This window comes from Micromys minutus (genome assembly GCF_963924665.1).
Source record: "Micromys minutus genome assembly, chromosome: 32".
In the NCBI taxonomy this organism is placed as follows: Eukaryota; Metazoa; Chordata; class Mammalia; order Rodentia; family Muridae; genus Micromys; species Micromys minutus.
The window spans coordinates 18,363,951-18,390,814 of NC_137967.1; the positions used below are offsets into that span (position 1 = coordinate 18,363,951).

Consider the following 26,864-nt stretch of genomic DNA (forward strand, 5'->3'; position numbering starts at 1 on the left):
CTGAGTGCTGGGACCAGAGGGCAGGAGAGCGACTCCCACAAGCTGTCCTCTGACGTGTGCACCCCACCCACAATATACTAAATAAAATGTAAGACAAGTGAAGGGTGGATGGATGGATGGATGGATGGAGCTTGAGAGGAAGCAAGCGTCATGGAGGTGACAGACCCGGAAGTCATTATCGGTCGGTCGGTCAAGGGCGGGCTCAGACGTGGGGCCCGCTGGTCTCACACACAGTCTCTTTAGATAATATATATTAAAAATAAACTTCCAATTCAGGATATAAAAACAGAGCAAAGGCACTTGGGGAAGGGGATGAAGGGGTGACCCTCCCATAGGCAATACTGAGATGGCCTAAAAAAATGGGGATTATGGGGGTCCTCTGGGAGTGAAGCCCTGAGTCCCCCAAGCAGAAGGCAGGAGGGAGAAGGCAGAAGCAGGGTGGGAGGCAGGGACCTGAGCAGGTCCACTATCAAGTTCAGCCCATCTCCCTCTTCTCAAGGCCTCTGGGGTGTGAAGGCTGTGGCAGCTGTGGGGGTTGGAGGCCCCTCGAATCCTCTCCCCATTCTTCTGTTCATGAAAAGCCTGAGGGTAACAAACGGAGAGAAGAAGGAAAAGGGGTTGGGAAGAGAGGGTTGACAGGAGACAGGCAACCACCCCTCAGAACAGCACCCTGACCCCAGCCCCCCACTCACCTGTCTGAGCAGAGTGCTCAGGTACAGCCAGGTTGGGGGACAGAGTCCCCCCCAAGCTGAGACAGGAGGGGTCTTAGGCGACAAAATTCCTCTTCTAACTCCTGCAGAGGATCATAGATGAGGGTTGCCCTTCCTTCCACAGCCTGCCCAAGTCCCTAACCCTAATGCAAGCATACCTCCAGTTGTCTGATGACCACTTCTAGGCTGAGCAGGTTTTCCTCAATCTCTTGAGTGTGCGCTGGGCCCGGGGCACCCCCACCAGGCACCCCATCCCCATCGCGGGGAGGCCCTGCCCCACTGTCTTCCTCAGTGTTCAACAGGATCTTTTTCAGGGACAGTACTGGCCAAGGCAAGAGGGACAGGGTCACCAGCGGCAGGGGGCTGAGGGGCAGCTGAGAGGTGAGGGACCGTGGTTATCAGTCAAAAGGGTTAGGATGGGGCAGGAGGCCTGAGTCCAGAGAAGCCGAAGAAGAAAGGGATAGAGGCAGCATTTGACTAGACACTGGACCCGGAGGGTACAGGGCTGGCCTACCTTTCTGAAGGGCTGTGGCAGCAAGCTGGCCCTCAGGGCCTGGTCTGCAGAAGGGCAGGAGGTCGTTGAGGATCCGCTCTGTCGTGGCTGGGTAGGCAGACAGAGAGGGATGCTCAGATCCTGTCTGGCTTCAGGTGACCTCCCTTCGCCAGTGACCTTGAGACTTACCATCAGCTGGAGGGACCTCTGTGCCCCCAGTGCCGTTCTCAGAGCTGCTGAGCAGGGGTTCTCGGGTGCTGGGGAGGGAAGCCAAGGAGTGACTCCATATCCCTGGCCCAGAAGCTGGCAGGGCTGGGGTACAGATAACAGGGGGCAGGCTGTGTGGGACTCCACACATGCATTTGTACATGCTCACGCTGGACAGCACACGCATTTGTACACGCTCATAAACATGCGTGCTGGGGCGTAAGTTCTGCATATGACCAGGGAAACGATCTCCATGCTTGGCCTCTGCAGCTCTCCTTGACCCCTTACCTGCTTGGGCTGGGCCGGGGTTTGGGGCGGGAGGCAGGGGCAGGGACCTTCAGGGATCCCGCAGTCTCAGTGATGAGAGCACACCAGCTGGGGAGAAAGGACAAGACCAGAGACGGTCAGCACACCTAAACCCCACCCTGAGTAGGACACACACCTTCACACCAGCCTTGGGGACTCTCACTTCTTGCGTTCTGACGATGTCTGTGCCACCAGCTCGTATATCTGGGCCTCCTGGTCCCAGGTAAAAATAACGTAGAAAGCTTTGTGATCTGCATAGGGAGGGGAGAGATATGACTTGGAGCTAGGGTTCCCAGTGTGTCCCCCTCTTGTGATACAGTTCACACTCCTAATAAACTTCCTCCACAGCCCTGATCACACCAGGCCACGGAGCCTAGGCTGCCTTCATCTGAAGAGCCCCTCCACCATCAGTGGCCTCAGCACAACCTCTCGGCAAGGCTTGCAAAACTCTCTGCCCTGGGTTTCTACCTTCTGCCCCAAGTACCTACAATTCCTCAACAGGGGGGCCAGCATTGCGGGAAAACCAACCAACCAACCAAGCAAGCAACCAAAGTGTCGGGGCAGGCCACGCTTCTCTGTGAACGTAGGCAGTTCCCTCTATTTTCATTTACTTTTCTTTTTTCGTTATTATTTTGCCAGACAGGGTTTTCCTATGTAGCCATCACTGTCCAGGAACTCATGCTATAGACCAGGCTGGCCTCGAACTCAGAGATCTACTTGCCTCTGCTTCTTGAGTGTTGGGGGTTCAAGGCATGTGACACCAAGCATGGCTATTTTTAGTTTCTTGAGACAGGGTGGTCGTTTGTAGGCCAAGCTGACCTCATACTCAACAATCCTCTTACTTCTGTCAAGTGCTCTGCTGACAGCCTATGCCTCATCCCTGCCATCTGTACTTGGTCCCGCCCGTTCCTGTTTCCCTCAGACCCTTCCAGAGTGGGCCCTGAGGCTCCTAGAGAGTCCCACTCCCCATGCCACAGGGCAACTGTGCTCAGATGACCTGCCCAGCTCACCAGTGGCCACCTCGCGGGTCATGGCAGACGTGAGCCGGAGCACAGGCCGCAGCATGGTCTTGCCGTCCGGCGTGGGCGTCAGCGTCCGGCTGTGGGACTTGAGCAGCAGCTTCTCATCCTGGCGCTGGAGCAGCAGCAGCAGGTCGTCCAGCAACAGTACGTGGACCTCTTTGGGTGAGGCAGCAAGGTCACACGCCTGGCCTCTCCCCCTGTCCCCGCCACCTTCGGGTGCACTCACCTATAGCTTTGTCTTTGGTTACTCGCCACGTGAGGGGGCCTTCATGGACCAACTTTCTCTTAGTGATGTCCAGGTTCTGAGGCGGGAAGGAGCCATGGTCAGCTATGGTGATGAAGGGAGGGAGGGCACAGCAAGCTGAACAGCCAAGGACCAGGGCGTGGGGTCAGAGGTCACTATGGACACCCTCTGGGAAGGAGGTGGGGATAGGCTCCCTGGATACATTCTCAGCTGCACCGTACGTAAGAAGCCCCTGGGCAGCAGGGCCGAGGTGAGCAGAGGGGAGACTACGGGGTTCACCTTGAACTCGCTCAGCATTGGGTCACTGCTCTGCCGTAGGTGAGTCAGGTCCAAGCGACGCTGGTAATCCTTGAGCCGCTAGGACAGAGACGGGAGGGTTACAGGAAGCTGAACCAGGCATAGGGGCTGACCCTCAGCGACATCAAGATGGATGAGCAATGAAATAAGGCCAGCTTCTGGGGGATAAGCTGAGGTCTGGGCCTGACCTCCAGTAGTCCCAAGAGGAAGACACGAAAAGCCAAATGACTCCTGGACACTGACCTCTAAGCCCATGTACTCGCCCCACCAACCCCGGCTCACCAGCAGGTCCTCCATGTCACGGACAGCTTGATTGACGTGGTGTAGGATCTCACGGCAGCACTCGGCTGCAAGCTCCACTTTCTTCCGTTCCGCAGGCTCTTCTGCAGGCAAAGGGAGTGAGCGCCGTGAATCCGCACCCTGGCACGTCCGCAGTCAGCGGCCATGGTGGTGGGGGGGGGGCGGGAGGGTACCTGTGTTCTGCGCAATGCTCTGCAGCAGCAGCGGGTACTTGGTCAGTCGCTGCATCTCAGTGGGGATCATGTCCTTCAACTGTAGGCGCCGGCACCGAGGGCGGCTCTCGGCTTCCTGAGGACCAAGCAGGAAGCGCAGGGGCAGCCCAGGGCCCTGCCCACAGAGCCCCTCTCTCCCGAGACACAGGGTTCGGTTCTAGCCCTCCTCCCTCACACTAAGGACACCCCACCAGGCCCGCCCCGCCTCACCTGCACGAAGGCACAGAATCGAGGCTCCTTGCGCTGTTTGGCTTTGAGCTGCTCCAGAGCGAAGGACTGGCGGCTGCAGAAGCGGGAGGAGATCTTCTGGAACCATGAGCCCTCAGCACCATCGAACTGCAACAAGATTCAGACAGGGGAAGGTCTCAGGTGGGGTTGTCAAAACAGACTTCTACGGAAATGGAAGCCTAGCGGCTGGAGAGAGATGGCTCAGGGGTTAAGAGCTCCTGAGTTCAAATCCCAGCAACCACATGGTGGCTCACAACCATCTGTAGCGAGATCTGATGCCCTCTTCTGGTGTGCTGAGGACAGCTATAGTGTACTCATATAAATAAAATAAATAAATATTAAAAAAAGAGAGAGAAAGAAATGGAAGCCTAAGGTAGGACAGGCCTGGGGCCCAGATCTCTGGGGTATGTGGGGACAGGACAGAGAGTCAGAGTCTAGGGCCATGTGGGAGCACCTCACCCGGGCCAGTAGCACATCGCCAATCTCCTCAATGAGGTAGCCGCTCTCTTGTCTCCGTTTCATCAGACGATCGAGGAACAGGGCTGTGGGGTGGGGGTGGGGACAGAAAAGGAGGGGCTATATTGGAGCCAGAATGTCTGAAAAGCCTGGTTTGGGCTGCTGCTGGCTCAGGCTGCAGTTGTGCGTTTGACCCTCGGGGCTGGTGGGCTGCTATGCACAATCTATGTGCTTGTTTAGTGCGTCATCTGGAGTGTACGCTGTGGGGGACAGGAATGTGGGGTCCCCAGGAGGAGGCCAGCTGCCTGTGGCAGGTACTCAAAGGATGGGTGGGTTCTGGGTCTACCAGGCCTGGCAGGAGGGGTGCTGGGATGGGGCGAAGAGGGGAGACGTGGCACTCACAGTGCACCTCGATGAGCTCATCTAGGCTGGGGAAGATGTTCTGCAGCTCCTCCAGAGGAAAGAAGCCCCCATCCGCCATGGGCTGGTAGAAGAGGTCGTGCAGTACCCGCAGCATGCGTACGTGAGCTGCCTCCGTCACCAGCAGCTCTGTGGGCCCAAAGAGGAGGCGACACTAGGGAGGGTCCACGCTCTAGAGCAGTGGCTCTCAGCCTTTCTAACACTGCGGCCCTTAGTGCGGTTCCTCGTGCTGTGTGACCCCCAACCATACAACTATTTCGTTGCTCCTTCATACCTGCAATTCGATATGCAGGATGTCACATGGGTGACCTGCAAAAGGTCGACACCCACAGGTTGATAACTGCTGCTGTAGGGAAAGGTTCTAAGGCATGCTGGGAGAACACAGACTGAGGAGGGATCCCTAGAAACTGGTGATGTCAGAACATACTCTGGGTAGAGCCACAACTGCCTTCTGTAAGAACTGAGGAGTGCTACAGTACACACACACACACACACACACACACACACCCTTTCCCTTCTGCTGGACCAGAATAACCAGTGATACGAGTCTGCTGAGGTCAGAAGACTGGGATAAAACCTAAAAAAAGTCTAGCTACTTTCTTAGCTGGAATGATCTACCTATCAACAGGGTCTCACACGGCTCACCTCAGCCTCCTGGGTGTGTGGAACAGATGTCTAGCATCACACAATGGTTCTCTCTACTATAGGTTGGTAGTTTCAGGTCCAGGGGACAACCCTCGATCTTCCATGACCAGTCATTGGGTACCTCAGTGAGTTTTAGAGGTGCACAAGTCTGCTGTATTAAATGCACTGTATGACGATGGTGCGATTACGTGTCTCTCTGTGTGTGTGTGTGTGTGTATGCTTCAGCTCATGAATCAGGGTTTCATGAATTGGCTTTGTGGCTGAGGATAACCTCGAACCCCTGACTATTCTACCTCTCAAGTACTGACTGCATTCGCAGGCACACATCACTACAGTCAACATTCTGAATGCTGTATTTTTCTGGTGAGAGGCTGTTGCATAACCTAACGGGGTAGTCACTAGCTACGTGCTGCTGTTTCCATCTTAACTGTCAAACGTAAAGGAAACACAATCTGCAGTTCTCAGCTGTGGCTACTACACTTTACAGTTCCACTGCTAAGTTAGGCCTAATGGTGAGTCCTGTAAGCCCAGCTACTCAGGAGGCAGAGGAGGTATTTTGAGTATCAGGCTAACCCGGCCTACAGGGTGAGACTTTGTGTCACAAAACAAAAGCCAGTCCTTGATGGCACACAACTGCCATCCCAGCACTCAGGAAGGAGACAGGAGAATCAGGAGTTCAAGGCCACCCTGAGCTACTTAGGAAGTTAGAGACCGGCTTGGCCCATGAGATAGAGAGACAGCTCAACAGCCAAGACCACTGGGTCTTCTTACAGAATCCCAGATTTCCAGACCTCACACAGCAGGTCACAACCACCTGTAACTACAGCCCCAAGGTATCCAAAGGTGTTTGCACAGGCACGCGCACACACACACAGTATAGTCAACCATATGCAGATAAAACAAACAAACAAGCAAACAAGTTAGAAATAGCTAGCTGTGGTGGAACACGCCTTTAATCTCAGCATGTGGGTGGCAGACAAGAATGTTTGTCTGTTCGAGGAAGGCTTGGTCTACAGAGTGAGTTTCAGGACAACCAAGGCTAGTTTAAAAACCCTGTCTCAAAAGCAAGCAAGCAAACCCAAATAGCTAAAATGAGAAGCCCAAGAGAGGCAGAGCGAGAGCAATTTCTCACTGTTTCTAGCTCCGTTTTGTTTTGGTTTTGATGTTTAGAGACAGTCTCTTGATATAGTTCTGGAACTCAGAGAGAGAGAGCCACCTGCTTCTGACTCCAAAGGGCTGCACGCACGCACGCACGCACGCACGGTACCCAGAGGACAGCTGGTGGAGGTGGCTCTTCCTGGAAACTGTCAGGCTTTGCAGCAGGCCCCTTTTACCCAGTAAGCTATCTCCTGGGCCCTGGCCTTGAACTTCTGACCCTCTTTCCCTTTGGCAGCCTGATCCCCAGAGCATGTGGCTGGGATGACGGGCCTTGCTGTATCTGGCTCCTGACAGCACTGCCTAAAACCCCACACCTTTTCTGGAAGCTCGGGGCTCTGATAGTAGTACTTGATAGCAGGGTGTCTGGAAGCACGGGGGTGGGGACAGGACGAGCCCCTTCCGCAGCCCTTGCACCCAGCTGTCCCTCCGTCTGAAAGCAGCTGTTCTCACATTTGAGCACCCCTGGCCTGGCCGCAGTGACTGCAGGGTAGCACTCACCGCTGAGGACCTCTTGCCGCTTCACTTGGCTCTTGGGCAGGCTGAGCAGGGTGTCTGGGGGCACCAGTTCCCTCCATCCAGGAGGTTCTTCTGGCTCCAGCTCCAGGCCTGACCGTCCTGGCTCCCCATCATCTCCAGGCTCAGGGCTGAGGACAGAGGTACTGTTAGGCTCCATCCTGGAGCACCCCTGGGGGACCTCTGGCTCTTTGGTTACAACCCCTCTGTGGCCTTGACATTTGAAGCCTCTGGGAGACCATGATACAGACCAATCCCTAGATCTCTAGATACCAGTGTCCCACCCACAACTCAGCAATGGCCTGTGCTGTCCACTTCTTTGAGAGTCTAGCATCAACCCACCACCTCCCAAATCTCTAGGCTTCCTCAATTCATGAGGGGGAAGTGACGTACGTGGCTCGTCGGGTAGGGCCAAGCACGGCCGTGGCAGAGCCTGGGTCCATGTCCACGTCGCTCCGGGAACGGCCCCCACCCCGGCCCTTAGCCCCGAGGCTGCCCCGGGAAGGCCGGCGGCGGTCACTCACCCGCAGGCTCTCTGAGCGCCCCAGACGCCCTGATAGCCTGGACCCCAAGGCCAAGGACAGAGTCAGACAGAGGCCGGGACAGAGACAAGAAGAGACCAGGACAGGAACAGCCAACAGGGGAGACCAGGCAGGGACAGGACAGACCAGGACAGGGACAGGACAGACCAGGACAGGGCAGGGACAGCCAACAGGGGAGACAAGGGACAGGACAGACCAGGCAGGGACAGGACAGACCAGGACAGGGACAGGACAGACCAGGACAGGGACAGGACAGACCAGGACAGGGCAGGGACATGACAGACCAGGACAGGGCAGGGACAGGGGAGACAGGGCCAGGGATGAAACAAGCAACAGAAGAGAGAAGAGAGGGTCAGAAGTGATGGTCTTGGGGAGCTAGCTGGGGTTGGGTGGGGCCCCAAGGGTACTGAACTCTGGTGGGCAGAATGAAACCCACTGTGGCCCACAGGACCAGCCCCCCCCTTCCCTGAGGTTGGGGTCAGAGGAAAGGGAACAAGGAGAAAGGATTTCCATACTTAGCTCAATCGGGAGGGTGATGTGCCTACCCACCCTCCCCTCACAGGGGGTGAACGGGAGGAGGTGGCCATGGGGAGGGGGAGGGGCTGGGAGAGATGGGGGAGGGCTGGCCCTCCCCCCACCCAGGGCCCAGGCACCCACCTCTTCCACCTTCTGGGGAGAGAGGGCAACAGGGTCAGAGGTGGACCAGGTGTGCCCAACCCAGCTCCCCACACCCACCACGGGTTCCCTGAAGCAGCTGCACAAGGACGGGCAGGGGGCAGAGCCTGCCCCCCAACTGTGAGGGGGACAAGGCCCCCATGACACAGCAGCTTGGAGCACAGAGGAGGCAAGGGACACCAGGAGCAGGGCCACGAGGGAGGCAGAGCTTACTGGGAAGAGGGATGAAGGAAGCTGAGTGGAGATGAGGGGGAGATGGAGAGAACCTGGCCAGAGAAGACTGGAAACAGAGGGTAAAGAAATGAGGGAGGAGGGGGAGGAAGAAGAAGAGGGGGAGGAAAAGGAGCAGGAGGAGGAGCGGGAACAGGAGAAGGAGGGAAAGCAAGGATGGAAAGAAGCCCAGAGACGGGCAGAAAGGGAGGTCCAGCAGCAGAGCTGGCTGGGACAGGCCGGTGCAGACTGCAGCAGCAATCCCAAGCACCCTCCCTGGGCCCTCTATGCTGTCCTGCCCCCGCCCTCCCAGCACCACAGCAGACACCTCTCAGTCTCTCCATTGTCCTCCGTGCTCTCTGGGGGCACCAGGGGCTCCAGGCTTGTAGGACCCTGTGGGGGTGTATCCCCTGGCTCCTGCGGGGTATCCACACCTATGGATAAGAGGAGTGATGGTTGGAAGGCCTCCGCCTGCAGTTGTGTCCGGCTGGACGACACCCATGCCTGGCAGTCACCCACCTACTCACTCAACATTCAGCATGAGAGGACAGACACACGGTCAGACCTCAGAGCACTGGACAGGGAGGGGCTAGCACCAGGAGGGGGCATTGTCACAGAACTAGTGTCCCCCCCCACCCTAGGTAGGAGGGGACTGGAGGCTGCCAATCTCCCGTCTCCATAGCCTTAAGAGAAATGGACAGACCCACTGAGAGGTAAGTGGCTTCCAGAACACAGCACAAGGAAGCTGCAGGAGGGATCTGAACTCAGGTTACACAAGCTTCTGGGACCTAAGGGCTAAGATAAGAGACCTGTAGCTCTGGGGAGAAGGACATAGTAAACTCACTGGGATTCACTATTCAAGATGATGTAAGAATGTCATGTGGACATTCCTCACTGAGATTCCAGGAAATGAGCCCAGGGACTGTTGGAAACTATAGGTCAGGGGGTATGCAGCTTGTCAGTATGGCACTGGCCTAGACTCCAGCAGTGAGGGGTGGGGGCTGGGGGCAGCCTGGTGGCAGAGAGTTTGTCTACCATGTGTGAGGAGCATTCCCACCCCCAGTTCCAAAACCAAAGCCCCACATAACACACACAAAACCTACTTCAGGGATAAGGAGACATGACACCAACACAGAGGTCAGAGCCCAAAGGTAAACTGAGGCAAGGGGCAACTACTGCCCCTGACTAGGAGCGAGAAAAGATGCTGAGAATAAAGGAGGGCTCTCAATGGGACAGGAGTTTATTTTTTCATCTGAGTAGGGGCTGAGGGTCTCGTGGTGCTCCTGTCCCAACGCAGAAACGCTTACCTGGTTCTCGGGAGTCAACACTGTCTGCGGACAGAGGGTGAAGGGAAACTCCCGGGTTGTCCTGCCCAGGAGTCCCAACAGTCCTGTCCCGAGAAGACATACCCAGGCCTCCCTTCCGGTCTGCAGGGCCTGGCTTCTCTGTTGGAAACACATCAAGGAAGAATGAGAAAATGAGAAAAAAAACAGAGGCTTCTAGTCCCATCTGCTTAGTTCCCCAGGGGAACTAAGACACTGTGTTCTTAGCCTTCTTCCACACAGAGGCCTCTCCCATGCTCAGTTCTCTACATACTGTCTACTTCTGCCACAGACCCAGGGGTCCAGACCCAGCCCTCCTCCCTCAGACCCAGCGGTCCAGACCCAGCCCTCCTCCCTCAGACCCAGCGGTCCAGACCCAGTCCTCCTCCCTCAGACCCAGGGGTCCAGACCCAGCCCTCCTCCCTCAGACCCAGTCCTCCTCCCTCAGACCCAGGGATCCTCCCTCAGTCCTGGGTGGACAGTGTAGCTACAGGTTCATTACCATCAACCTCGACCTTCAGATGTCGACCATCTGGAGCTGAAAGAAAAGAGTAGAACAGTAAGCTTGAATGGCCTGGGACCTACAGGGTGTGCAAGGCTGAGGCTAACAGCCCTCTTACCCGATGGCTCTCCCCGGTTCCACCGGGCAGGATCTAGGATACTGCTCAGGCCTTTCTTTGTCTTGGGGGGCTCGTCTGACCGCCGGTTCCCCATCACCTGTGGGAAGATGACAAAAAGAAAGCCCATCGTTCCAAAATGACATGAAGCCGAAAGTGACTGCAGGCTCTAGGCCTCCCCGGGGGATTCTTAGAAAGGACAGGGCAAGACTTGACCTCAGCACCTTTTTTCGGAAGAAGTTCCTCCCTGACTTCTTGTCCCCACTCTTGGTCCGGACCCCAAGGTGGCGCATGTATAGACTGATGGCAGTGACCACAGCGGCACTGAGGGAGGGGACAGTGAGTTAAGGGCCGCTGGGGCAGACACTCGGCAGCACACAATGACAGACACAGTCCCCCACAACCCCTCAACCACTTCCTGTAGTTCGAGGAAAGGCGTTGCTCCCAAAGCCGGGAGCAAGGGCGCTGCTTCAGGGGGGCCTCGGCCTCCCTGGGCCCACACCGTATGCCTCTCTTTCACAACTCTCTCCGAGGCCGTCTCTCACCTTTTTTCTTCATCTGTGGAGATGGTATGCCTGCAAAGAGAGAAATCTACAATGACACCACAGAGCCCGACTTCCCTGTCCACTGAGGCTTACTTCTGGGCTGTCCTCTCTTCAGTAAGCAGGGTCAGCAGAAGCAGCCCTGGAAGGCCCAATCCAGAGGACATGAGCGCTACTTCCAAACACATGACCACGGACAGGACCCAGAAACTTCAGTGGGACCCCGAAGTTGTAAGAGTTAGGCCGACTTAAACTTGAGACAGGGCAAGAAAACAAACACTGAGGCAGACGGACACCGAGAGAGACCCACAACTCACTGGATCTCCTCGAGGTGGGAGAGCAGCCGCTCTGCAACATGCCGCTCCCGGGCCTCATAGTTGCCTCGGTCTTTCCCAATCCAGGGCTCTAGCAGGCTCAGCTCCTGCTCCCAGGGTGTCATGCCCATGAGCCGCTTGGAGCGGAAGTCCTCTAGCTGACGGGTCACGGCTGCTTGCTGGCTCTGCACCACCTCTTGTATGAACCGCCTCTGGACATCCTCAGAGATGAGATCGGGCCGCGTCCGATCTACAGAACGATGCAAGGGCTGAGGACCACATCCATTCCAGGGGGCCTGGCTCCCAACCTACTTGGACCACTGTCCCCACCCATGAATATTTCCCTGAGCTGCCACCACCAAGACTGAATGACTGAATTACGGCTTCTGTCCCATGGGTCTCCGGGGAGACTTGTCCCTGCCAGAGAAGCCCCCCCTTATCCCCAGACCCCTCTTCTTACCAAGTTCAAAAGCGACATTGGGAGGGACCGGCACCCGCAGAACCTGCTCGGGGGAGACAGGAGTGAGGTGGTAGGAGATGGACCTCGGGAGGCCTTGGTGGGAGGGGCCTGAGGGAGGACACTGGGGAGGACCTCCATAGTTGGACATTGGGAGAGGGACGGGGGCAGCTGGGAGGAGTCTCACCGCAGTCTTCTCCAGAAAACTGTGATAGAAATCCAGGAAGGCCTTCTTGGCTTCTTTGGGGCCCAGCGAGCTTAGCATGTCTGCATGCAGGCAGCAGAGCTGAGGACACACAGAGCGGGACTCTTTCTCCTGGCTCCAACCACCACACTCCCTCTCTGGACAGCCCACATGGCTCTATGACCACCGAGTGTCTGTGGGGTTCAGACTTGACTCCCTCTGTGAAGCACACTCTGACCTCCAGTCCAGTCGTACAGGCTGGTTCCCCCTGCGACTCCCACTGCTATGAACACTTCCGCATTCCTTTACAATTCTTGCTACTAGCTATCTCTACTAGCTATTCTGAGGATTCGGGGTACACCAAAGGCCGTTTAGGAACCTGTCCAATCACCATTACCACCATTTAGTAGGTGGGAACCTTGAACCCAGGTACGGCGGTGAACGACTGATCCCATCACTTTCCAGGGAGAACCTGGAGGATCAGGAGTTCAGGGGCAGAGTGTGAGGTTGTATGAGATCCTGCCTGCTCCTAAAACAACGGCTCGGAATTGGGGATTCAAAGCTGAGTGCCTTGGCATGGGACTGCAGGCAGGAATTCAAAGTCCCTGACTTAAAAAAACAAAACACCATCAAAAGGAAAGAGGAAAAATAGCTTAAACTGTGTGGTCAAAGGATCGAAGGTTCAAGGGCAACCCCGGGCAACTTAGAGAGACCTTATCTCAAAACACAAGGTAAAGCCAGCACAGTGGGCACCTCCCAACGCTCACTTGGGAGCAGAAGCAGAACCACTGCCAGCTCATGGCTCTGTATAAGACCCTCTTTAGAGAGCTAGAGATGGCTCTGCAGTCAAGAGCTGGCTGCTCTTCCAGAGGTCCTGAGTTCAATTCCCAGCAACCACATGGTGGCTCACAACCATCTGTAATGGGATCTGATGACACTGTACTCATATACATTAAATAAACAAATCTTAAAAAAAAAAAAAAAAAAGAGTCCTAGAGGCTGCTCTCTGACCTCCACACATATGCTATGGCATGTGTGTACTCACAAACAAGCACCCACACACGTTCGTACACAAAATCAATCAAAGTTTAATAAGAAGAGCTGGGACGTAGTGGTGCATGACTCTAATCCTAACACTTGGGAGTCAGAAGCAGGTGGATCTCTAAAGCTCAAGGCTAGCCTGGTCTACACAGTGAGTTCCAGGTCAGCCAGTGCTACATAATAGAGAGACCCCGTCTCCAAAAACCACAAACAAACAAATAAATAAATAAAATAAGAATAAACTTGAAAATGGAGGGAAAGAAATAAGGTAGAAAGAGATCAAGAAAGACATCCAACACAGACCACTGGCTTCTTCATATAATGCATATGTACACGTATATGCACATAGCCAAATGAACACACACACACACACACACACACACACACACACACCACACATTACATACACACACACACACACACACCACACATTACACACACACACACACACCACATTACATACACACACACACACACACACACCACACATTATATACACACACACACACACCACACATTACATACACACACACACACACACACATTACATACACACACACACATACCCCACACATTACATACACACACACACACACACACACACACACACACACACACACACACACAATAAAAATAACAAGGACTTGGGAGGTAGCTCAGTGGTAGGGTGCTTGCCTAGCATGGCTAAGGCCCCGAGTTCAATCCTTAGTACCAACAATGACTAACTGTGGCTGCCCGAGGTCACAGGGTAAAGCCAAGCTCAAGTGTAGGCAGCTGTCTCTGGCTGTCCCAGAGCAGTGAGGGACAGACAATAGATGGGTGGGCAAGTGGGGCTCACTTCTTGCCAGGCATCTCCTGAGGTTGCCTGTGTGCCAGCCTTCGGGGGTGACACAAGAAAGGACAGCGTCTGACTGGCTCCCACAGATGCTGCCTGGCAAGTGACATGTCCCTACATGTGCTCGAGCAGACTCACTCCGGTGCAGGCAGACCTTTTATTGATGATTGGTCTTTGTTTAGTCAGAGATCTGCCTGCCTCTGCCTCCTGAGTGCTGGGACTGTACTGTCTGGCGGCAGAACATTTTATCTTTACTGATTAACACACCTATGTCTGCTCTTCTCAACCTCTCCCCATAATATTTCGGGGTGTGGAAGCTGCATAAAGGCAACTCCCAGAATGCCAGAGCACTTTGGAGTGTCCTTGAGTTAAGTAAGGTCTAGGATGGGAGACTCCTGAGCTCTAATGGCATCTATGTACCAGGGGAGGGACACCTGCTTTTCCCAAGACTGTAGATGGAGACACTGTATCCGTTCCTCAATTTTCCACCAGCTCCTAAAGCTTGGTGTCAGGACAACAAGCCTCAGCCTTCCAGTTCATGCCTTTTTCTTGAGACAAGATCTCAGGTAGCCCTGGCCAGCTTCAAACTTGCTAAGAAGAAACTTCTTTTCTGCTGAGTGCTGGGATCACGAGCCTGGATCACTATACTTGCTTTATGCAATGCCCAGGTTCAAACCCAGGCCTTTGTACCTGTTAGGCACATCTACCAACTGAGCTACACCCCCAGCCCCATGTTCATGGGTGTCCCTGCCCAGGATTTCTTTTCTAGGTTTTTTTGGTTTTTTGGGAGGGGGGTCCTCTGTGCATTTTCATGCAGTGCAAGACTCTTGGACATCCCTTGTCAAGTATCTTGGGTATCTAATACCTTGTGCTGGGTGGTATCTAATCTTCTTAGGAACAGGCCTAACCCCCCAGCCCTCCATATAATAACCTCCCTATCCCACATCCACCTACCCACCCACTCACTCCCAGTCAGTGCTGTGGCTTCTTGCTGTATCAGGGACTGGACCACAAAGTTCTCAATCTGTGTCTCCCTGCCTGGACCTGAAAGGGTTTTTTTCTTTTCTTGACTAAGAAGGTGTGGCTATCCTCCTGCCTCACTCACTAAAGTGCTAGGATCACAGGTGTGTATATCACGCCAGGCTCAGGATGTTTCTAGGTTAGCACATGGAGCTTCTCTGGGTATTGGATCAAGGTCTAAGGCGCTCTCTAAGTCTGAGATGGCTAAGGGAACCAAGTCCTTGATGCCCACCCAACTGGTGACACCTGCTGAGAAGGCCTTGCCTTGCTACCACCCTCCCAAGCCTTCCCACCACCAAGGCCAGCTAGGTGAGGGACAGCATTACCAGTTGGAGATGCTGGAAAAGGGCAGGACATAGCATCTGTCGGGAGGCTGGGTTCTGCTGCATGTATTCAGGCCCAGACTCCCTGATTACTGAGGCTCACCCGGGGGCATCTGCAAGCCTGCCTAGATCAGAAGCCTGCTTCCTGTATCTTGTCTGAGGTCCTATTTCTAAAACTTGTGCCCAGCCTCATCCCTCCTCACCATCACCACCACCCCCCATCCTCACCAGCGGTCCTGGCTCAAACTGCAGGGCCACATGCTGCAGGAGAGCCATGAGGTGGGCGGGGCGTCGCTTCACTTGCTCCAGGCTCTGGAACTGGCTGTTTTGATCTTCTGAGTTCTGGAGGGTGGGAGCAAGGGAGCTGAGTGCCGAAGGGAAAGAAGGGACATCCTAGGCTTGCCTTACCCAGTCTCTGGAACCTCTCAATTGGCTTCAAGACAGGGAAATGGGGGTAGATGTGCCTGTGCTACAGCCCAGACAGTAAGGGCAAGCAGTTAGGAAGAAGGGGTGAGACTTGATGTTACTTCGATGGTACTGAGTTCTGAGAAGGGATGTGAGTCAAAGGGAAGGGGTTAGAGGGAGACAGGTGGAAGTCTGTGGTAGACATTTTCCCACCCCACCCTGCTCACCGCCTCCAGCTCATTCTCAAAATCCTCATCTTCAGCCCCGATGATGATGGACACCAGGCCAGACCGGGGAGGCCCTGGGGCCTGCAAGGGGAGATGTGACTTCAACCCACGGGGCTCCCTACCTCACGGAGCACCAGAGCTCCCTCACCTTGGCTCAGATCTTCTCCCTGCACCGAACTCACCGCCCCTCCGGCGACTTCTCCCATCTCCAGGACTCCACCAGCCTGCGGAGAGGAGGAGCAGTTAGGGGCAGGGGAGGAAGTGCCTGAGGCTGGGCAGTTACTCACAGATTCCTGGCCCAGGTGCAGAAGGTGAGTAAACACCCCCACCCCCAGCCTCTTAAACTCAATGGAGCCTCTGTGTGTCGACAAAGAGCTCTTCACGGCCCAGCAGAGGCGGAGAGACCAAGGGGGTGGGGTGGGGTGGGGTGTGCGGGTGCTGGAGCATGGGTCCATGGGTGGGCTGGGTGGCTGTGGGTAAAAGCCACTAATTTGGGTCACTAAAGAAGGAAGGACCAGGGACCCAGAGGGGTGGTTAGTCCTCAAGGGGGAAGGACTTTGGAACAGGCAAAATTAAAAGAACAGTCCTTAAGGAGGAGGTAGGAAGAGTATGGGGTGGGGGGTGGGGGGGCTATGCACTCTGATCTGTGGCAGGGCTGGGCCAGGATGTTGCCTCTGAACCCACCAGCCCCATTTCCTGTGACAGGAAATGTCAATGGTGAACCCCCAAGCTCCAACCCCCTTTACATGAGAAAACAAAACAGAGTCCCTCTCAGTCAGACACCTTGAGCCGGGTGGTTCCCTACAGATCCCAGCTTTTGTAGCTATGGTCCAAGAAAAATGATGTTGGGGGTGGGGCTCAACAGCCCACTCTCAGGTGTGTGCCATCGCTCCTTCAATCTGAAGCGGCTGTGGTCCCTGGACTCCACCCCTCCTCCCAGACCCATCCTTTCTCCAGTCACTTCTGCTGGCCCCTCCTCTGCCTCCCTGTCCTTCCACAGATGGGGTTGGCTCTGTCCAGCGCCAGCTCCACGAGAGTCTCCTCTCTACATCCCATCTTCCCTCTACTTTCCCTATTCAGTAGCATCTTCCAGACCCTCATTAGTCTGACTAATGCTGTGTGGATCAGTGTCAGGAGGGAAGGAATGGTGAAAAGGGCATGGGGTGGACCAGTAGGGGGCGGGTCCCCACACCCCAAAGCTATTTATAACTCTTGAGACCCGCCCTTCTCCCTTCTCCATCTGCCTCCTCCCTAGCACTCAATAAGCCGTTGCTATGATTCTGATTTCTGAACAAAGATGCTTTCTGGAGTGTCCAGAAGTGATGATGGGGCTTCCCCCAAGCAGGCTTCATTTGAGTTCTCTCCCAGAAGCTGTATCTGTCCACCGTAAAAGCCTGGGTAACTTCAAAATGTGAACATTGCTGAGTGCTTAATAAACTTGCAAACCAAGATGGCAGAGTAATAGTGGGTTGTTGGGAGAGATAAGCCTACCTGGTACTTATCTGGGTATATCAACTCAGGTTTTGTTTTTCTCTTTTTTCTAGACAGGATCTCACTCTGTAGACTGGCCTCAAGCTTGAGGCCATCCTCCTGTCTCAGTCTCTCAAGCTCTGGTATTACAGGAGGCGACCAATGTGCCTAGTCCCATCAACTCCATTACCTCCCCACTACAAACACTCGGGTGCATTCAAAGGCCACCCTTTCCAGCCAGACTTCTATGCTAGAAGCCATGACCAGACTCGGAACTCCTGTGGTCATCTCGGCAGGAAATATGTTCGACTGGGAGACCCCAAAGGAGCCAAGAAGGGTTTGGGGGTGTAGCTCAACGACAGAATGTTTGTCATATGAGAGGCCCTGAGCTGTACCCCAAACAAAGCAACCAGATTAACTAAAAAGTGCCCCCTACCCCTCCATGGCAGGAGACAGGGTTTATCTGTGTAGCTCTGGCTGTCCCAGAACTATGTAGAGTAGGCCAGTCTTGAACTCAGAGATCGGCCTGCCACTTCTCCCAGTGCTGGGACCAAAGGTGTGCACCACCATGCCTGGCTCTTTTTCAAAATGGCCCCCTTAACCCTCATGCTTGTCTTTATTAGCTCAGCCCCCTCCATAAAAAAAAAAAAAAAAAAACACGGAAGGCACGAAATTTGAACAAATGTTCTCCAGAAGACCCCGATTCTCACACACAGGTAGCATGCATTATCTCCGAATTCCCCAAGACAATAAGGAACAATGGCTGACACTTCAGGCGTTCCTAGTATGTGCCAGACAAGATGGCACACACAGGTTTAGGTTCTATGCAGGGTTCAGGGTCTGTCTAGAGATGTTAACGAATTTAATCCTCTTACTGACCCAAGGAGGCCAGCATTATTTGGTTTATTTTAGGGGAGGGGGTGTCACTATTAAACTTATTGCCGTTTCACAGGGGGGAAATTGAGGCATGGCTTATAAGAGTCAGAGCCAGGACTCAGGTTCAGGCAGTTGCTTTGAGGCACCCCGCCCCCACACTTTGACCTAAGGACACTAAAATATGCATCTACGGTCTGAGATACATCAGGTCTGATGGTGCCTGGAAAATCATGTGGTTGCCGTGACCTAAGCAGTCAACCAGGATGGACTTAGCAGCTCCAGAAGCCTGGGTTCAAAGAGGATTTGAAAAACAGATAAAAGGTAAAGCTAGCGAAATGAAGCCACCAACAAAGTCTACTACCGTCCGGCAGAGGGCGCATTTTTTTTTTTGCACTTGAAGCTCTGGAGGTGGCGTGGATGGGGGAAGTCAGGGCAGGTTTAGGTTTATGCAGAGTCCTGTAGAAGGAAGCACATAAAAGCGCCTGGGTTCTACGGGCTCATGTTCAACAAGCCTTTGGACTGGACTATCAAGTCTCCAAGACATCTAGGAGTCTTGAAAATACAACGAAAGGGCCCTGGAATGTATACAACCCCACATTCTATTTGATACATAGTGGGCCTCAAGAATCCAGAGAGATAGATGGTGATTCTAAAGGGAAAACTAATGGTTTGTGGGACCTCGATAGTGGTGTGCGTTAGGTAGTGTAGGACCCTGCCTTGATCTTTGAGAAGCCTATGTTTATGTTAAAGGCCGGGTCTCCGTGAAAGGCGTCCTGAAACCTGGAAGGTATGTAAGATCTTATTGACCTATGTAACGTGGCGGGTCTTCAGGATCCCTAAATCTTACACGGAACCTGGCTGATTCACACGAGCGCTCAATAATTCTGCCACTGTGGGTGGCAGGGAAGACGTGTGGGGTCAGGTTTCACGGCAGCCAAGGGCTGCCTATCTCACCTGTCGGATGGGAAGAGAAGCAAGCCACTGCAGCCTCAGGAACCGAAGCCTCCGCGCTCGAGCTCCAGGTTCCCCCACCCGCGCCGCAGAGTCGCTCTATCCGAGCCAGAGGCCGCCTTTGCGCCCAGCTCCACTTCTCCCTCCGGCCGCTCTAGCCCTCCTCCTACCACTCTCCGCCTCGGCAACTCCACTCCTCTAGCCGGCTGCTCTATCTCTACACCGCGCCACGCTGGCCCGAAAGGGCCGCTCTGGTCTGTCTCGGAGGACCCTCGCTTCCGTATTTCGACTGCCCCTGTCACTCTCCCGGGCCCCGCCCCCTTCGCAGAAGCGGTGGATGGTTCCAGCGCCTGGTTGGAGCTCAATCTCCGGGAAACTTTAAGTCTCTCAGGTCCAAAGTGCTTATCGGGACCTCGCATCGGCTCTTCCCACCTTATCCACCTCCCCAACCCGGACCTATTAAATTCCAAATGCTTGTATACCGACCCCCCTCTGTCACTGTCAACTCCTCCCGCTGTAACTGGAAACACACACACACACCCACACACACACCAAAATATAAAAACACCCATGCGCTCGAGCATATATTTCCTCCAGACAGACTAACCTGCAAAAAGCAATGACTTCCCTTTAGGCCCCAGTCTTCCCATCTGTTCAAAGCGGGCATGTTTCCGGTTCTCTCCCCTACAGCCATCTCCCAGAGTATATATAATTAATAACACAGAGGAGGGTAAAACACAAAAAGCGTTCTGGGACGTCTTCAGCGCTCTGGAACTCTCGGCTTCAGAATGGTCTGCAGCGATGCGTGTTTATTTTAGGGAGCTCTAATCAAACATCTCTGACTGCAGGGGTAGCAGCGCTTTACAGGAAACAGCTACGAGTTCAAGTCCCAGCCGCTATCTTAGAGTGTATGTCCCTGCGACAAGGCGGTCCGACAGCCTGGGCCTCAGTTTCCCCGCTGGTAAATGGGTGTTATCATTCTGCACTGAACAGCCGGGAGCCTGGATCCCAGCCTAGTTCATCTCTACCTACTATGCACTCGCTCGCTCGCTCCCTCTCTGTTTTGCTTTTCCTTTTGAGGCAGGGGTCATGCTAGGTCGCCCAAGCTGACCTCGAACTCAAGGCAATCCTCCTGTCTCTGCTCCCCAACTTCGGGGACGACAGGCGTGCGCCACCGGGCCGGGTTTTCTCTTTGCTCTCTCTGACAGATGAGAAAACCGAGGCCAGAGAAAGGCGACTGCAGGTTCGCTGGGCGCCCCCCGGGAGGCCCCCGGCGCCCCGTCCCCTCCCTGCTCCTCCCCCGGCGCCGGAGTGGGGAGGAGGCCGGGCGGGGCCAGGGACCGTGTACCTGGTGTCCGCGCGGGGAGGTGACCGGCGGGGCGCCCGAGGTCGGGCTCGGCGATCCCGGGCCCGGCGTCCCGACTCGGGTTTCCTGGCTCCGGCGGGCAGGAAGTCGGGGCGTTTTTCCGGAGCCCCCGCCCGCCGCCCCTCCCCGCTTCCTGCCCGCGCCCCGTGCCCGCCCGGCACCTCGGCTTCCTTCCCCTTCTCGCCGCCCGCGCGGCTCCTCCTTTCCCCGCGGGCGCGGCCCCACCCGGCCCCGCCCGGCTCCCCTTCGCCTTTGTCCGCTTCTGCCGCCCGCCCTGCTGCTGCCCGGCTCCTGCTCTGGACCTTCCGCTCTCTCTCACTTAGTTTGTAGCCCCGGCTGGCCTCGAACCCGCTGTGTAGCGCGGGCTGGCCTCGAACTCAGAGATACCTCGGGAGTACAGAGTAAAGTTAAAGGCGCCACCACCCTGGTCTCGATTGGGCTCCCGACCGTGTGCCCACAGTGTCGGGGTCCATCCAGCACTCTTGGCTCTCCAGCCTCTGCCACTTCAGCCTGCTGCAGCCTCTGTGCCTTGATCATTTTGGGCCCCTTTCTTGCTGCTGTCTGTCTGTCCTCTGAGATGTCAGGCTTTGTCCTTTCCCCAACAGTTGTTACTCCCCCCCCCCCCGACCCCCCTCCGGGCCTAGGCCAGCCAGTTTGTGTCTGCTTCTTCCTTTGGCTTCTATTTCTGTGTCCTTGTCTCTGGGGATCCCCTGAGTCTCCTCCTTGCCTCCTGTCCTTTAACAACCCGAGTCTGCTCTTCCCAGTCCAGACTGTCACGCCACTCTCGATGTCTCTGTCACCCCCAGGTTCTAGACAGAAACTCTCCAAATCTGTCTATGCAAGTGAATCCTGAGGGAATGAGGTTCCATTCCAAGAAATAATACCTTGTGTTCTCAGAGCTTAAATACGGGTAAAAATTTGGTAACACCGGCACTGGTTCCCCCTGCTTAGGGACATGGGGAGGGTGAGGCCCTATAAAGGAGATAAACCAGCATTTCAATTGGGGTGGGGACTTCCCCAAGAGACTTCCTGTTATTTTGGGGGTTGGGGGGTTGGGGAGCTCAGACAGCCAAGATTGTCTGGTCCCGGATCTCAGAAGTGGTCAGGTGAGAACTTGGGTTCAGAATCCTGGGTCTGAGGGAGGAGGGGACTTGAGTTTTCTGTTCCTGGTTCCCTGGCAGTCCACATGAGATCCATGACTCCTGCCAAGGGCTGCTTTGGGAAGGATTTATTATCACTTAAGTGGCCATGACAGATCTGGGAGGAGGGGGTGACACTAAGGAGCCTGATGTAATCAGCTCCCCTAGAGGCAGCGATTAAGGGCTCATTACCCACTAGAGAGGGAACCCGACTTGAGGAAGGACAAGAATAGGGTGGGGCAGCCTGGAGGCAAGGGTGGGACACTCCAGAGGGACAGGCACCGGGGAAGGGCAGAGGGGCAGGGATGCTGGACTTGGGCTTATGACAGGCAGAGGCAGAAAGCACAGCAGGGAGTGGAAAGGGTGGGGTGGTGTCGGTCATGGTTTTTCCAGCTGAACGTCTCCAACGTGGAGGCTGCCCACGTCCTGGTAGGTGCCCTGGAGTCCCCTGGAGATGTCCTCATACATAGAGCAGTCATCTAGGTTCAGGCCCTGCAGGGGACAGAAAGAGGAGAGAGAGATCAGCACCCCTGGCCGTAGTCAACTCCAGGGACCCAATGCAGACGCCGCCCCCCACACACCAGCGCCACCCCCACGCACGGCTGCTGCATCCCGTGCTTACCTCATAGAGATTTTCATCTTCATAGTCATCTGGTATGTCCACCCCAAACTTCTCATTTTGCCACCGCTTCTACAGGAGCGGACAGGGTAGAAGTGGAGTTTAGCAAGGAGGGAGGGGACAGTTTTTTAGACCCTCTCCTACTAGCAAGGGACACCCCCACCTCCCCGCGCGCCCCAGGCCACTTATTGGGACCTTGGCAGATTCTATCCACTACCCCTCTCTCCTCTCTTTCTTCTTATGGGCCTCGAACTTCGAGCGAGCTTCCTGCCTCACCTTCCAGTGGACTTCTGCAGATGTCCCTCCACTCCACGGACACTATTAGATCTCTATCTAGCAAGAGCTACATGAGAACTCACTGCGTGGACCAGGCTGGCCTTGAACTCCTGAGAGATCTGCCTGCCTCTTCCTCCTGAGGAGCGGAGCTAGGACCAAAGCTAGGCACCACCATGCCGGTCCTCCACTATCCTCCATCAACAAGTAGAACTGGGAGTGGTGCTGGACATCTGTCATCCCAGTGCTTGGCAAACCAAGGCAGGAGGGTGCTGACTTCCAGACCAATGTGATTTATATAATGAGTTCCAGCCCAGCCTGAACGACATAGCGAGATGCTGTCGTACCCTCCCCAAGAAAACAAAACAGGCAAACAACAATAAAACTGGTGGTGACAACATGCCTGTGACTTCAGTGCTTGGAAGATAAAGACCAAGCAGACCGGCCATGGAGATGTAGCAAGTCTGAGGCTAGCCTAGACTAATATCTAGCTTAAAAAAAAAAAAAAAAAAAAAGTGAAAGCAAAGAAAGTCCAGGAGGTAGCTCAAGCTGGTAAGTGTATTGGCATGCTAACCCGAGGACATGAATTTGATGAGGGAAACTCACAGTGGAAGGAAAGAATTAACTCCTGAGAGTTGTTCCCGGATTCCTCACTCCCACATACGCACTGATAAGATATAAATAGGTACCGGGCAGTGCTGGTGCACAACTTTAATCCTAGTACTTGGGAGGCAGAGGCAGGTGGATCTCTGTGAGTTTGAGGCCAGCCTGGGCTGCAGAGTGAAACCCCATTGGGGGAAAACAAAACAAAACAAAACAAAACAAAAATGTTGTCTTGTGGCCTAAGAAGAAGCAGGGGCTCTGGGAGGACACACCTTCTGCCCTGGTTTTGGCTGCATTTGCAGCCTTTGGTGGGCCAGCAGTGAGAGGGTATCTGTGAGGGTCAGTGGGGACATGCTGACCCCCCCCCTTGAGCTCAGTACCACTGACAATTATTTTGGTGGTTATTCCCAGACCCCCAAACTTTGAAGGAACCTTGGAGTCACAGTCCAGGCCCAAGTAAGTCAAGATGACTTGAGGGTGTCCCTGGGGGTGGGGGGACTCACCCTGAACAGCAGCAGCGTCCCTGGTACCACTGCACAGAACAGCAAGATGATCCCTTCTGCTGTGATGATGCGGTTCTTGGTACCTTCCCCCATGTCCAGGAAGGGTCTAGGGACTGGCTCTGTGAAGACAGGGTGCTATTCAGAGTTCTGGATTCCCTTCCTCTCCCTTCCCTGCTCCTTTCGAAGTCAGGGAGCCCTGAAGTCATCATCTGGCAGGTGAGAACCCATAGATTGCTGGTTGCAGGTCCAGGAGGGAGGAACTGGCTCTGCTCCCAGTGTTCTGGATGGAACGGGAACAGGGAATGGAACCTCAAGGGTCAGCGCCCCTCCCTACTCACTGCGCACTCGGAGGTAAGTACCGCAGGAACGTTTCAGTACGTTGTTTTCGATCACTTGGCACCAGTACAAGCCCCTGTGTCTGTTCTTTACTTTGGGGAAGATCAACTCGCCCTTGGAACCCGGGCCAGGATCCACCGGCATTGAGGGCCACGTGCTGTTGGACTGAAGGCTGAACCACCATGTGATATTAGGGTTCTTGCCGTCGTTTACACAGGTGAGGTGGGCCTTCTCGCCCAAGTTCACCGTCAGGGATGGTGGACCCCTTTCTACCAGCAGGGCCTGGCATCCGGGACCTAGGGAGAGAAATGGGAGGAGACAGACAGGTCAGGGCCTGGAGATGGAGACCCTCGATCCAGCCCAGACCGCTGCACACCAGCACCCTCAGGAATGGAGCCATACTGACTGACAGTAAGGGTACCCAGAAAAAGGATAGAAGCAAGGAGACACCCCATGGCCTCTTCTGTTTCCCCTTTGCATTTTGATGCTCCCCCAACCAGCCCAGGGGCTCTCTCACGAAGACCACTCCATTGGTCCCCATTCTTCACCCCGGGGGAAAGGGGTGGAGATAAGACACCCCTTAGACCCACCCAGGGTGGGCGGAGCCCAGCAGTACCCAGATCATTGGAGGAGGTACTCAATTCCCACCTCCCTGAATCTGCCCTTTACTGGTCTTGGCTTGTTTTTTGGGGGGAGGGGCGGAGAGGGGTAGACTGTTCCTCATCTCTGTAATTTAAAAGTGGCAACCTTCCAGGCAGTAGTGTACCTGCTTCTAATCCCAGCACTCTCTAGAGTGAGTCAGGCAGATCTCTGTGGGTTTGAGACTAGCCTCGTCTAACAGAGTGAGTTCTAGGACAGCCAGGGTGGCACAGGGAAGCCCTGTCTCACCACACTGGCTTGTAGTCCCCTTTCTGGACATAACAGGAAAGAGAAAAGTCGGGAGTGAGGAAGAAAGGGAGGGAAAAGAAGCCCCAGCAAGTCTCAGGCTTAAGACTCAGATGGCAGGGCTCCAATCCCTGGACCTTCTCTGAAAGCCTAGGTCAGTGTGGTCACACTTGGGTGGGGGTGGGGAATGGAGCGCCTGAGGAAGCCTGCCCCCCTAGATGTAAGGCAGAGGAAAAAACCAACCAAACAAAACCCGTTTCCCTCACGGACAGCCTTTTCTACCTCCATATCCTGATGTTCAGTCAACACTTACCTCAGTTCCTCATTCTGACTTGCGGAGCTAAGGTCGTGCCAACGTTTTTTGGGCATGGCAGTCTTGGTCCTTAACTTACTCAAGCCTCCTCCGCTAGCCTGTGGCTTGGTTCAGAAGGCTTTTCCTGATTCCCTCCCCCCCTACTCCTTTTTTGGGGGCAGGTAATCAGTACATTGTGCAGGTTGGCCTAGACAGAACTCATTATGTAGCCCAGGCTGGCCCTCCAGTGCAGTATTTCTCCTTCCTCTGTTTCCTAGCGTTCAGGGACGCATCACTTTAAGAGATGCGCTGCTGTGCATTGCCTTTTGGCCATTTCTGACTCCACTCTGCGCCAATCCTGTCAGACCCCCCCCCCACCTTCCCTCTGGCCACATTACCCAGGCAGGCGTCGGACAAGAAGAGGAGGAGGAGGAGAGGCAGGGCTTGGAGGACTCCTAGACTCTCTGGCATCGTCTCCCAGTGAGTTGCTTAGTCTGGGTGGCGGTAACCTTGAGGTACCAGATTCTACTCCAAACTCCGCCTCACTTCCTGTTCAGCCCTGCCGGAGATGGGCTCCAGTGGCCCTTAGTCCTGGCCCTTTATTTGCCATATGGTGTGGGCCCTGAGTGGAGAGGAACTGTCCCCGCACCTGGGCTGGCCACAATTCCCCTGAGTCGCTAGTGCATGGCGTCGGTTCAAGGTCTAGTTCATCACTGCTGAACCCGGGAAAGGATCGTGCGGAGCCAGCGTTCTGGGTGCTCGCTACAGCAAGTCCACAGCTTCTCTTAACTTTGGCTCCTGTTCTAACATCGGGCAAAAACTTATCACCCCATCTGCCTTTTTCTTTCTAGCCTCACCCCTTTTCTCTCACTTTCCATTTTAAAAAAATAATGGTTTCACATAGCCTGGGTTGGCCTTGAATTCACCCTGCATTTGAAAAACAGTCCATTGTTTATTTATGGACACTTTTTAAAAAAAAAAAAAAGGCTTATTTATTTCATGTATATGAGTACACTGTCGCTGTCTTCAGACACACCAGAAGAGGGCATCAGATCCCATTCCAGATGGTTGTGAGTCACCATGTGGGTGCTGGGAATTGAACTCAGGAACCTCTGGAAGAGCAGTCAGTGCTCTTAACCACTGAGCCATCTCTCCAGCCCTGTTTTATTATTTTTAATTGATGAAGATTTATTTAATGTATGAGTGTTTGCACACATGTACGTATGTTTCCTGTGTGTGTGTGTGTGTGTGTGTGTGTGTGTGTGTGTGCACCTGGTACTTGTGGAGGCCAGAAGAGGGCTACAGATCCCTCAGAGATGGAGTTTTAAATTGTCATGTAGGTGCCGGGAATTGAACCCTGGTTCTCTGCAAGAACAGCTAGTGCTCCTGACCACGGAGTCCATCGCCCAGCCTCTGAAGATGCTCTTGAAGTCCTGACCCTCGTGTCTCTGCCTTCTTCTGAGTATTGTGATGACAAATGTGTTCAGCCGTGCCTTGCAAACTTTCTTTCGGTGTAAGCGATGACACTCAGGGCCTCATGCATTCTAGGTGACCGCTTGCTGCTGAGTGACTCTCTAGCCTTGAGGTTCTTTTATATCCTCTCAGTAGGGCAGAGACCGTCCTCCA

At 54.6% G+C, this 26,864-nt stretch overlaps 2 protein-coding genes across 5 annotated transcripts; both read right to left on the reverse strand.

The window, feature by feature from the left end:
* Positions 1-195: 195 nt before the first annotated feature.
* ARHGEF1 (Rho guanine nucleotide exchange factor 1) lies at positions 196-20,696 on the reverse strand. Of its 4 annotated transcripts, none has more exons than XM_080908332.1 (30): positions 20,571-20,696; positions 16,108-16,149; positions 15,926-16,006; positions 15,522-15,635; positions 12,078-12,176; positions 11,894-11,936; positions 11,437-11,683; positions 11,123-11,152; positions 10,802-10,901; positions 10,581-10,677; positions 10,463-10,498; positions 9,946-10,083; positions 8,967-9,072; positions 7,605-7,772; positions 7,197-7,342; positions 4,878-5,024; positions 4,479-4,561; positions 4,002-4,127; positions 3,753-3,867; positions 3,562-3,662; positions 3,262-3,339; positions 2,965-3,040; positions 2,727-2,894; positions 1,880-1,967; positions 1,699-1,785; positions 1,393-1,460; positions 1,225-1,311; positions 869-1,032; positions 693-793; positions 196-582 (listed from the first exon to the last, which is right to left on the reverse strand). In XM_080908332.1, exons 2-29 carry the CDS (start codon positions 16,129-16,131, stop codon positions 710-712), a joined length of 2,901 nt encoding a protein of 966 aa, XP_080764458.1. In that variant the 5' UTR covers positions 16,132-16,149; positions 20,571-20,696; the 3' UTR covers positions 196-582; positions 693-709. The 4 variants fall into 4 exon arrangements, with proteins under 4 accessions (XP_080764458.1, XP_080764456.1, XP_080764457.1 ...); XM_080908330.1 differs by having other exon boundaries at positions 8,955-9,072; XM_080908331.1 differs by lacking the exon at positions 20,571-20,696 and adding an exon at positions 19,226-19,377 and having other exon boundaries at positions 8,955-9,072.
* Positions 20,697-22,105: 1,409 nt separating this feature from the next.
* On the reverse strand, positions 22,106-25,709 carry CD79A (CD79a molecule; the record flags this gene model as incomplete). The annotated part of the gene is made up of 5 exons (XM_080908570.1): positions 22,106-22,219; positions 22,350-22,418; positions 23,726-23,844; positions 24,064-24,357; positions 25,637-25,709. 5 exons carry the CDS (start codon positions 25,707-25,709, stop codon positions 22,106-22,108), a joined length of 669 nt encoding a protein of 222 aa, XP_080764696.1.
* Positions 25,710-26,864: the final 1,155 nt, after the last annotated feature.